This window comes from Pseudorasbora parva, chromosome 12 (genome assembly GCF_024679245.1).
Source record: "Pseudorasbora parva isolate DD20220531a chromosome 12, ASM2467924v1, whole genome shotgun sequence".
Taxonomy (NCBI): domain Eukaryota; kingdom Metazoa; phylum Chordata; class Actinopteri; order Cypriniformes; family Gobionidae; genus Pseudorasbora; species Pseudorasbora parva.
This window is the reverse complement of record NC_090183.1, coordinates 17,294,188-17,307,203: the sequence shown is the minus strand read 5'-3', so window position 1 is coordinate 17,307,203 and position 13,016 is coordinate 17,294,188. Positions and strand designations below refer to the sequence as shown.

General features: G+C 42.3%; 1 protein-coding gene across 2 annotated transcripts in view; it reads right to left on the bottom strand.

The window, feature by feature from the left end:
- Positions 1-1,164: 1,164 nt before the first annotated feature.
- Positions 1,165-13,016, bottom strand: part of cidec (cell death inducing DFFA like effector c) — a 39,670-nt gene continuing 27,818 nt past the window's right edge. For both annotated transcript variants that reach the window (XM_067459377.1, XM_067459378.1), the window contains one exon: positions 1,165-1,712. In XM_067459377.1, coding sequence (XP_067315478.1) covers positions 1,559-1,712 — 154 coding nt within the window. In that variant the 3' untranslated portion in view covers positions 1,165-1,558. The remainder of the gene's footprint in view (positions 1,713-13,016) is intronic.

The following is a 13,016-nucleotide window of genomic DNA, read 5'->3' as shown; positions in this document are numbered from 1 at the left end:
AGATCATAGGCAAATCGGTCGGTGTCAATCAGTTCTTTCAGACAATCACGCAGTGTCAATAATCAAAGACGCGATCAGAGAGAATCGCCGACGAGTCGCTGATGCCGGTGAGATATTTGGCATGCTAAATATCTGGACCTGTCGGCGATTCAAACTCCTGCTGTGTGAACAGCGTTCTGACTGAAAATTACACCGAAAGCCAATGAGAGAATGAGATATAGGGCAGCAGGACATTCAGGGAGGAGTTATAGAGCAGAATTTCAGTATTTTAATAGATATATTTATAATTCTATCAAACAGAAACAAAGGCCAAACATTTGCACATCCAGCCACAGCAGCAGCGCATTACAAAATTGTTTATTTACCTCAAACTGTCTTTGCAGAACACAATCCTGGCTCCCTCTGTCTCTCCAACAATTTCTTCCGCCATAATCTTTTTTTCTTTTTCTCCACAAATCAGCACATACAATTTGAAGCAAACTTTTTCAATTCCCAGTCTCGCGCGAGAACTCTGGTCTGACGCACGTGTGATCTTGCGATGTTTACTTGTCACATCGCACGTGTGTTTCGGAAACGTAGATTGCGCACCGGAGAGATAGAGAGTTGTCGGCGATTCTTCCTCTTGTTCAGTCATGCAGTGTGAACTCCTCTGTCATCAAACCACCGTGCAGTGTGAACACAGCAGTGACTGAATGATACCCCAGATAGTCATGCAGTGTGAAAAGAGCAGTGACCGAGTTCGACGAGTTTGAAAATCGTGCAGTCTGAACTAGGCTTAACTCTGGATTAAACCTGAGTTGACAGAGAAAGTTTATACCAAGCTTTGAGAAACATTCATCAAATCAACATGTATTTTCAATGCTTCAAGAGATTCTAATGAACAAACTAATGTCACATATGGACTACTCTGATGATGTTTTTATTACCTTTCTGGACATGGACAGTATAGTGTGCATACACTCCCATACGCTCTCGGACTAAATATAAAATATCTTAAACTGTATTCTGAAGATGAACGGAGGTCTTACAGGTGTGGAACGACATTAGAATGAGCCATTAATGACAGAAATTTCATTTTTGCGTGAACTAACCCTTTAACAATGTAAATAGTTTAAAACTATTTTAACAGGGCTGTCAATTGACAAACTTATCAAACAACTGATGAAATATTTTATTTATTTATTGTAGTTTAGTTACATTGTTACATTTATTATATTTTTTAAGGAAACAAAACAAATCAAAATAGAGTAAGTGTAAAAGTTGTATTTACCATTTTGTGAGGATGGAATTTATAAATTACAGTCAAATGAATGAGATAACATGTTAATTTATACTATAACATGTTAACTTGGACAACTCTAATTTTAGTAGATCAATAAATTGTAGGTAGAAATACAGTATTAGTAGTAAAATATGAAATTGTTTGCACAGTTTATAATCTATATTACTGTTTACACAGAAGTAAATAATTCACAAATATACTTTTAGAAAAAATAGCAAGATAAAGCAGTATAGTGCACACTTTTTAGAGTGAAGCTGTGAAACAGGCCACCATCCTTTAATGTTGTAACTGCTTGATGACACATGTAGGCGTTACCCGTTGTGCCTCCGTTTTCTCATCCTCATCAATAAGATGCTGAATATAACATGAAGTACCCACTAAAACATGGCCAGTGGTCTGCATAGTGAACAGAGTCCATCGTAGGGCTTCCCTTTTAACAGAGAAAACAAGAACAATGAGACATAAACATTTCATGTTTATTCTTAAATCTTTATATATTAATGTAAATTTCTTTTTAATGTATTTGTTTTTAAACATATATATGTATATGTATATATATATATATATATTGTATCTATATATACATTGTATCATATAAAAGTCCACAGAAGCCAATAATTATGTTTTTGTCTTGTTTTCTCGGGATTTTGAAAATGTCAAGTCAAATATATATATTGACATTATTTGTTTTGCACCAAAATACAAAGTATATGTATATGTATAACAGCCAAATGAGTGGCACACAAAGCCTGGTTGCTGACAAATTCTCTCAGTTTGCTGCGAGATGCTGCGTCTTGATATTGACGCTACAGGAAGTGTCATCAGCTGACTGAAGCACGTGTAAACAAATGGCAATAATCATTTGCAAATGGTAGTACATGACATATGCAGAGTATAAAGGGAGCCTGAGTTCTCTTTTGTCTGTAGGACAGATGCAGGCACTGTGTCTTGGTGTAAATGGGGAAACAATACTAACTACACCATGCTGAAGGAATGCCTGCCTTACTTAGCATTGAATATGTAAAAAAATAGTGGCAATTAGACTTGCTACAATAGTCAGTGTTACCAGTGTTCAGACGCAATACTGGTTACATCACTTAATGGAACCGTCATTTGGATTTGTTTCTATAATGATACAATTATTTGGTTCAGTTAGGGAACAAGCACTACATATAAAAAACACAACGTGTCTGCTTAATGCAGTATGAGATGAGACGAATGATAGTCACAGCACAGACAGCAGCAGGAGATTTAATTTATCACAAGTGAGGAGCAGAATTATAAGATCACAGAAGATTTGGTTTCAAAGCAAAATGTAAAAGCAGCTATTTAAGTGAGTTTGTCATTGTGCTGTTTTGTTGTTGTGTTTTTTTTAAAATGAATAATAGGCTAATGAACCCACCATTCAAGCAACCCGTCGAAAGTAAAGTATTACCAGTGTTATCAAACGTTGATTTACTGGTGGGAAAATTTCCTCACCATCACAACCCTAGGGGCCATAGCACCAAATGACTATAGAATTTAGCCGGAGTGCATCAATTCCAAGGGTGTATCCTAAGTGACTTACAAAAAAAACAACAAAAAAAACACTCAGCTATGCTCTGGTATGCCTCACCAGCACCTCAGTAATATTGCCTGATATTGCCTCTGTGGGAGCAGCCTACCAACGGGAGCATACAGAGTGCAATAAACCTCAGTAATTAGAACCTTAAAGGGGGGGTGAAACACTCAGTTTCAGTCAGTGTCATGTCAATCTTGAGTACCTATAGAGTAGCATTGCATCCTGCATATCTCCGAAAAGTCTTTATTTTTTTTATAATTATATAAGAAAGATGCGCTGTTCTGAGTCTTTCCGAAAAAAGCCGAGCGGGTGGGGGCGTGTCGTGTGAGCGGAGCTAAATAATGACGTGTGCAGCAGCGCGCTGCTATTGTGTTGAGTTGAGTCGAGTGCGTCGTAAAGCTGTCATCCCTAACAGCGGGGAAAAAACTTTATTCAAAATAAAAATATGGCTTTTAATCAGATACAGCCATACATCTATGATCCGGAATCAGACCCAGAGGCTGCAGTTGAACAGGAGCAGCAGCAAAAACGACTAGAGCAGGACTCTATGTGGTACGATATACACTAACTATATAATATGCTTAGCGGCTTGTGTTATTTACATATTTATACTTGAATTATATCGTCGTATTTTTGTCTTTGAAGGTGTACATGTGGGAAGTGCAGTTGTGCACGTGTGTTTGTGTGTTTACGCATGGTTTGTGTAGACAGGTTAAGTTAGTGTTTACATAGAAAGACACGGAATAGTAGCGCATTTGAATGAAGAAGCGTGCTTATTTAGTTCAACATATTTCCCCCCTCTTTGTGTATTGTTGAGTGCTTTTACAATACACAAACATAAAGTTACACATATAGTGGCCAGCTAAACAAATGTACACGCACTACACATCGCATGCTCCATTGATCAATTTCTATATATAGTAATATATATAGTAACTATACGTGATCATGTTTGGGCTACTTGATGAGCATAGACACAGACATTTGAAGCAGTCTCACTCACCCTTCTAACGTTGGGACTGTTCCATCCTTCAGCATTAGGCGATCGGGAAAATCCTGTGTCGAGCTGGGCCTTGTTTATGAAACAGTCGGCACCGAAATGCAGCGAACAGATATAAACATTCGCGCAACTCAGTTGCTGATCCGGAAAAGCAAATTACATCCACTGTTGCCTTACCGCGGGGTTTTGGGGGAATCTGTGCAGGACTGTCTTGGTCTGGCAACCAAAAACGCACTTTTTGATGTCATTGTTAATTGTGCACATTACCTGTGCAGCGCAGCCTACGAGCGCTTTGATGGGCATAGCCTGTTGCTTTCGCTCTCTCCCTCTCTCTCTCTCCCTCTCTCTCTCTCACACGCTTCCGGTAGAATTGTCAGTAAGGCCCATACAAGGAAATTCCGCCCCCATTAACGTCAAAGGGGACGCATGATCGCAAAAAACTTGCCGAAACTTATGACTAACCGGAAGTAGTATTTTTGACAAAGAAATACTCCCATCAAACGTCCACCTTAACTTTTGAAACTTTGTCCATGTTTAGTATGGGATTCCATGTCTTTAACAGTGTAAAAAGATCAGTATGCATGAAACAGCATTTCACCCCCCCTTTAACATAGACAAGGAGTGGACAACTACTTCTTTTCCTAAGATGTCGTCCAACCCCATAATGCCCAAGCTACAACTTTCAGTATTGCCACCTAACCAAGGGGAGCATACTCCCTACTACTGCTCCAGAAGGGAGGTAAATGAGAGAAAGGCATATTGCACTTTGCCCAATAATTCTCATTAACAAGGCTCTACCCAAGGAAGATGCAGGGGATCTTAGGCCATACTTAAATGCAACTACCAATTTACCTGTGAGAGAGAAGCTCATACCCTGACTTGCGTAAAGGCACTTCTTCAACACCTGCTAACTCTTCATTTAATTGCTAAATGGAACTTTATTTCAGAAGGTTAAAGGGGGGGTGAAACACTCAGTTTCAGTCAGTGTCATGTCAATCTTGAGTACCTATAGAGTAGCATTGCATCCTGCATATCTCCGAAAAGTCTTTATTTTTTTAATAATTATATAAGAAAGATGCGCTGTTCCGAGTCTTTCCGAAAAAAGCCGAGCGGGTGGGGGCGTGTCGTGTGAGCGGAGCTAAATAATGACGTGTGCTCGCTGCTGCTATGTTGAGTCGAGTGCGTCGTAAAGCTGTGTCATCCCTAACAGCGGGAAAAAAACTTTATTCAAAATAAAAATTTGGCTTTTAATCAGATACAGCCATACATCTATGATCCGGAATCAGACCCAGAGGCTGCAGTTGAACAGGAGCAGCAGCAAAAACGACTAGAGCAGGACTCTATGTGGTACGATATACACTAACTATATAATATGCTTAGCGGCTTGTGTTATTTACATATTTATACTTGAATTATATCGTCGTATTTTTGTCTTTGAAGGTGTACATGTGGGAAGTGCAGTTGTGCACGTGTGTTTGTGTGTTTACGCGTGGTTTGTGTAGACAGTAAGCGGACTAAAAAAAACACAGACATTTGAAGCAGTCTCACTCACCCTTCTAACGTTGGGACTGCTCCATCCTTCAGCATTAGGCGATTGGGAAAATCCGGCGTCGAGCTGGGCCTTGTTTATGAAACAGTCGGCACCGAAATGCAGCGAACAGATATAAACATTCGCACAACTCAGTTGCTGATCCGGAAAAGCAAATTACATCCACTGTTGCCTTAACGCGGGGTTTTTGGCGAATCTGTGCAGGACTGTCTTGGTCTGGCAACCAAAAACGCACTTTTTTGGTGACATTGTTATGTGCACATCACCTGTCCAGCATCCTACAAGCCAGCGCTTTGATGGGCGTAGCCTGTTGCTTTCGCTCTCTCCCTCTCTCTCTCTCACGCGCTTCCGGTAGAATTGTCCGTAAGGCCCATACAAGGAAATTCCGCCCCCATTAACGTCAAAGGGGACGCATGATCTCAAAAAATTTGCCGAAACTTATGACTAACCGGAAGTAGTATTTTTGACAAAGAAATACTCCCATCAAACGTCCACCTTAACTTTTGAAACTTTGTCTATGTTTAGTATGGGATTCCAAGTCTTTAACAGTGTAAAAAGATCAGTATGCATGAAACAGCATTTCACCCCCCCTTTAACTTTATTTACAAGAAATCAAAAGAAACAAAACACTCAGGATAAAACTCTTGAACATGGAGATGAGTAGTTGACAGGCATAGGAGGAACAGCTGTCCAAGGTTGAGCTAGGTCTTTAAAGACCACCAGGAACAGGTCTTTAGGCTTACACAGAGTAGGCGGACTTGGAACCGGCAGAGTTAAAACAGGCAGTGGTGGTGGAAGTGTGAGGCAGGGCGGAATTTCAACTTCTAAAATATCAATGTATAGAGGAACAGGCAGGGTGCAGGAAAAAGAAACACGATACTTGGAGTGTATCCAAGACAGGATACAATCACCCTCAAAGTCTATAAGCAGAGATTCATCAGCCATGGTTGGGAGGTTGAGGCTCCATGACTAATATAATTAATTAGAGGGGCAAAGGCAATGTTGCAAACTCATGTACCAAGTCAGATGTTTCTTCGGGCTTGGGCTTCAGGACCTCCTTGGCTTAGTCCTTGATTCTGGCACACATCACTGCATACTTCGGCTTTGCATTTGCAGTGCACACGGATTGCTGGTGGCTGGTGATGGCACTCTGCTTTCCTCCTTTCTTTTGCAGATTGAAAATAGGGAACTGTTGTGGAGAAAGACCCATTCCACATAATCCATAAAGCTCCTTAGAGGGTGGCTGACATCTTCATAATGGACCAAATGTTTTAAGTCCATAAGCACCTGCGTGCCTCCAGGGACTGGTTCCCCTGCAAGAGCAGGAGGATTCTGACTACTACTAAATCCAGTGTTTACAGTCCATTATTCTCTCGAAGCTGGGATGCAGAAACAATAAACATTTTTTAAAATCTAATAGCAGCAACTTAACTTTATTTAAAAGATACAAAAAAACCTCTTGGACATAAACAGAACAAGCTACATGTAGCAACAAAAATGGACAATGAACAGAACAAAACAGGGTTTAAATAGACCAAACTAATTAACGAAATGAACCACATGTGTAACTGAATCAGTAGCCAAGGTAACAAACATGGTGATTAACACAGGGAAACAAGAACAAAAGGTAACATACAACAAACAGAAAAAAATTAACTTAACCCTAAGAGGTACTGATATGATTACATCATGTTTAATCTAAACTAGTGGTTCAATCATGAAGCATGTGTAAAACAGTATACAATGCAAAAACAAACAAACAATAAATAAATAATATATAGTGGGGCAAAAATCTATTTAGTCAGCCACCAATTGTGCAAGTTCTCCAACTTGATGAGATGAGAGAGGCCTGTAATTTTCATCATAGGTACACTTCAACTAAGAGAGACAGAATGAGGGAAAAAAAATCCAGAAAATCACACTGTCTGATTTTTAAAGACTTTTTTTTGCAAATTATGGTGGAAAATAAGTATTTGATCAATAAAAAAAAGCATATCTAAATACTTTGTTGGCAATGACAGAGGTCAAACATTTTCTGTAAGTCGCAGGTTTTTACACACTGCTTTTCTATGGGGTTGAGATCTGGAGACTCCAGGACCTTGAAATGCTTCTTACGAAGCCACTCCTTCGTTGGCCGGTGTGTTTGGGATCATTGTCATGCTGAAAGAGCCAGCCATGTTTCATCTTCAAATGCCCTTGCTGATGGAAGGAGGTTTTTAATCAAAATCTCACGATACATTGCCCCATTCATTCTTTCCTTTACACTGATCAGTTGTCCTGGTCCCTTTGCAGAAAAACCACCCCAACCATGATGTTTCCACCCCCATGCTTCACACTAGGTATGATGCAACTCAGCATTATCTCTCCTTCAAACACGACAATTGGATCATCCAAATTAGGGATGGGTATTTTTGTCAGTTTTTCATTTCGATCATCAATAGGTCTCAAAAATGAGTAATCGATTAACCGTGGGCGGGGCTTGCGTGGGGGCGGGGCATCTCCATCAATAAACTATTGTTATGAAAATTTATGCTGACAAAAACAGATGTCTATGCAAATATGAACATATGACTATAAAAAAATAACTGCTATAGGATGCAGAAATGTCTGAAAAAGAAACGAAATAACCATCTCAAATTACCCACTCATTATAATGCTGTGTATGTGACAGATTGGTACCGCATATCTTGCACTGTATTTCTTGATCATTCACAGTGCTTCAGGCATTACTGCATGCTTCATTTTCACTTTATTTCGCAGTCTGGAATGCGTGCTGTCTAATGCTAACCAATCAGACCTCAGTTACCGTCCAAAATGCTGCAATAACCAATCCAAGAAATATACAAATATTTTTTTTAAAGTCAGGGCGATCATCATTTTCATGATCGATCGTCGCTGTCACGTTCGAGTACTCGAGTACTCAACCACTGTTGCCCATCCTTAATCCGAATGCTCTCTAGCAAACTTCAGATGGGCCCGAACATGTACTGGCTTAAGCAGGGTGACGCATCTGGCACTGCAGGATTTGAGTCCCTGGCGGCGTAGTGTGTTACTGATGGTAGTGTTAGTTTCTTCACACCAAGCTGTTAACCTATTGTAGATTCAACCTATTGTCTTCCCAGCCTGAGGGAAGAGGTTGAGGTTGTGGACAGGTGGTTTTTATACTGATAAGTTCAAACAGGTGTCATAAATACAGGTAACAAGTGGAGGACAGAGGAGCCTCTTACAGAAGTTACACGTCTGTGCGAGCAAGAAATCTAGCTTTTTTTTGTAGGTTACCAAATACTTATTTTCAACCATAATTAGCAAATAAATTCTTTAAACATCAGACAATGTAATTTAAAAAAAAAAAAATCTCATTCTGTCTCTCATAGGTGAAGTGTACCTATGATGACAATTACAGGCCTCTTTAATCTTTTTAAGCAGGAGAACATGCACAATTGGTGGCTGACTAAATACTTTTTTGCCCCATTGTATAAAAACAATAGTACACTTAATGCCTTGGGAATATACATGTTTATTCATAGAAAGGTTTGTCTATAAATGAATGGAAAGAAGTCCTTTTTGTTGGCCTTATATATCTGTTTTAATATGGAATGCATTTGAGAGCAATTTCTTTCTAAATTACTTTGGGTCATTGTGGCGAAGGGGGCGTGGTTCTGGGAGGTCTGCAGCTGGAGAGAGAGCTTAGAGCGGAGCGGCAGGTAAGTAGGTCAAGCACAGATGACGAAAAACCTGTTTCTGATTGCAGTAATTGGCGCAGAGAGAGGGCATTTAGGCCGCGGCCGGGAGAGAGGCGAGAGAGAGAGTTGGACTGGGGCTTCGCATGCACAGCAGAGAAACTGAGAGACTGACACATAGAGTCTGATTGAGAAGGAGCGATCCATATCGTGGAGAAACTGAGAGACTGACACAGAGTGTCTGATTGAGAAGATCCATATCGTGGAGAGACTGAGTTATCACACACACACACGTGTGTTTGTTTTTGTTTTGAAAAGACTGAATAAAGAAAGCGAGTCCCAGTCAAAGCCGACCCCTGTCTTCTTCCTTCCTAACACAACAAACATTACTATACTGGTGTCGAAAACCCGGGAGGGAAGAATAGAGCCATGCAAACTCCACCGAAGACGGCACTTACAGAGATCGTCCAATCACTCGCAGGTCTTCACCAGGAACACCACCAGGACCAGCTGGCCGTAAGGGAGGAACAACAGAAAAGATTCGAAGCTCTCCTCACGGCCCAGCATGAAGACCGTGAGCTGTTCCGGAGCTGGATGGACCGGGAGATTCTGGCCGTTCCCCAGAGACAGACCATGGACTCGGCCACCCTAATGACTTTAGCCAAAATGGGTCCCGAGGATGACCCTGAGGCGTTCCTCAAGCTCTTTGAGCGGGCGGCTGGGTATCGGGAATGGCCTAAAGCGGACTGGCCAATGCGGCTACTGCCTCTACTGTGCGGAGAGGCACAAGTAGCCACCCACCAACTGCCAGTCCAGAATCTCCTGGTCTACGACGACCTGAAGCGCGCGATCCTCCAGAGGGTCGGCCGGACCCCGGAACAACACCGTCAATGGTTCCGGACGCTCACACTGGATGATTTCGGTCGATCCTTCGTCTTCGCGCACTTGGCTCCCCGGCCTGAGTCGGGCGGTGGGGGTATGTAGCGAAGGGGGCGTGGTTCTGGGAGGTCTGCAGCGGGAGAGAGAGCTCAGAGCGGAGCGGCAGGTAAAGTAGGTCAAGCACAGATGACGAACAGCTTTTTCTGATTGCAGTTATTGGGGAGGAGAGAGCGCATTTAGGCCGCGGCCGGGAGAGAGGCGAGAGAGAGGGTTGGACTGGGACTTTGCATGCACAGCAAAGAAACTGAGAGACTGACACAGAGAGTCTGATTGAGAAGGAGCAATCCATATCGTTGAGAAACTGAGAGACTGACACAGAGTGTCTGATTGAGAAGGAGCGATCCATATCGTGGAGAAACGGAGTTATCACACACACACACACACACACACACACACACACACACACACACACACACACACACACACACACACACACACACACACACACACACACACACACACACACACACACACACACACACACACACGTGTTTGTTTTTGTTTTGAAAAGACTGAATAAAGAAAGCGAGTCCCAGTCAAAGCCGACCCCTGTCTTCTTCCTTCCTAACACAACGAACATTACTACAGTCATAAAACCCTCTTATCTTGCTGGTCTGTCTTTGTTGCCATGGTAAACATAGGCCTGTTCTCTGTTGTTCACAGAGACCTTGGCACCTAGTTTTGTTTTTGGGGTGAGGGGTCTGTGAGATTATTCGTTAAATATAACAAATAATTGTGTGTCTTTGCTTAATGCTTTGAACAGCAGCTATGGACAAATGCAAATTATTTTCCTATTCTATTTTATCTCGGGACGCCCATCCCGAGGTAACTAGAGAGTCTGTCAGCTCCGTCTAGTAAGTCTGGACCCAGCCTCGTATGAAGACTTCAGATGACCATCACCTGTGAAGGGATGACTTCAAATCCTGCAAGGACTTTAGACGATGCAGCTCTGAATCAACATGCACCCTTTTCTATATACCCTAATCATTGTTAACACTGAGCCCATTGTTTGTGCCTTAAAGTATTACATTGATTAATAATACATGGTTAGCTAACTGTGTGCTTTTTACATGACATTTCTGAAATACATAACTCACAATCTCCTCTGACAAATCACTTTAAATTGCAATGAAGACACATGTATTTTCTGTGAAGCTGCTTAGAAATTATATGTATTGTGAAAAGTGCTATTCAAACTAATGTAAATTTAATTTAATTTAACTAAATTGAACCGTCTGTTCAGTCCAGCCGCTACACTTTAGGCTGGCCACACACTGAAATATTTTAAGACCAATTTTGGGAGTCTGGCTCAAGTGACAGAAAATCTGACGAGGTCTAGAGGGCTTTGGCTGGTGAGTATTACGAGTGATGCATCTCCAGCAGTTCTTGATATACTGTTCAACCTCAGCTCCCATCTTCGGCCAATAGAACTGTTTTCTGATAAGTTTGATGGTCTTGTCCATGCCCAAGTGACCAGACTCGTTGTGCAGAGATCTCAATACCATGGTGACATACTCTCTGGGCAGTACCAGCTGCTATACCTCAGAACCATTTTTCTCAACTTTTCTGTAGAGCAGATTGTTTTGAATGAACAGCTTGCTTGCTTTGTTCAACAGGTCAGAAGTTGGATTGTTGGGGCTGGTGAATGATGGACCACCACGAAGTGACTGTTTGACTGGAGCAATAGTAGAGTCAACATCTTGAGCGGTGGCCTGGGTAGGCGAAACACTCTGGTATACCATCAGGTGACCCTCCGAATGACTCAGCAATAGTTGTGGGCTCTCTTGGAGTTTCTTGGCACTTGATCTGCTTACACAGAGCTTGAACACTTTCAGTCGGTACACTCTGCCAGCCTTCCTCTGTGGTTGGAAGAGGGTTGCGTGACAGGGCATCAGCGTCGATGTTGCTGCTGCCAGGCCTGTACTGAAGTGTGAAATAGTATGTGGCAAGTGCTAAGAGCCAGCGGTGACCTGTCGCGTTGAGTTTGGCTGTCGTGAGAATATAAGTTAAGGGGTTGTTATCGGTTCTCACTGTAAACTGCGCTCCATACAAGTAATCGTGGAACTTGTCTACAACGGCCTACTTAAGTGCCAAAAACTTGAGCTGGTGTACTGGATAGTTCTTTTCAGAGGCACTTAGCTTGCGGCTCGCAACGGCAACATGTCTCAAGCTCTCGGGGTACTCTTGGTTGAGGACGGCGCCCAGCCCATGAAAACTGGCATCAATGTGAAGTATGTAAGGCTTGGTGGGGTCGGAGAATGCCAGCACAGGTGCGTTTGTGAGGCAGTGGATGATCTTTTGGAATGCTTCTGAACAAGACTGGTCCCACAGATCACCTAAAGGCTCATTGACTTTGTGGTAGGTCTTTTCTGATGAAGAGGTGGACTTTTGCTTCTTTTGGGTTGGAGGATACCCTTTGCACAGCTCTGTAAGTGGTCGGACAATGGAGTAGTTTTTTATAAACCTGCTGTAGTAGCCGCAGAACCCTAGGAATGACTGCAAAGAAGGAAGGTCAGTTGGCTGCTTCCACCGTGTCACTGCTTCCACTTTGTCCGGGTCTGTGGCGATACCATGCTCAGAGACAATGTGCCAGACATAGGTGACTTGTGAGCGACAGAACTGGCACTTGTCGACAACTTGAGTCCAGCTTCTTCCAGACGAGTGATGACTTTTAGGAGTCTTTGCTCATGCTCCCCCAGAGTCTTGCCGAAAACAATGAGGTCATCAAGATAGACGATGACTTCAAGCATGTGCATGTCGGCGACTGCCTTTTCCATTAGTCGTTGAAATGTCACAGGGGCCCCTGTGATCCCCTGCGGCATCTGCTCAAACTGAAAGAACCCCAGCGGACAGATGAAGGCGGTTTTCTTTTTGTCCTCCTCAGCCATTGGGATTTGGTAGTAGCCACTGTGCAGATACAACAATGAAAACCACTTACTGCCAGACAAGCAATCGAGAGCGTCATCAATCCGTGGTACAGTGTACTGATCTGGTATAGTTCTACG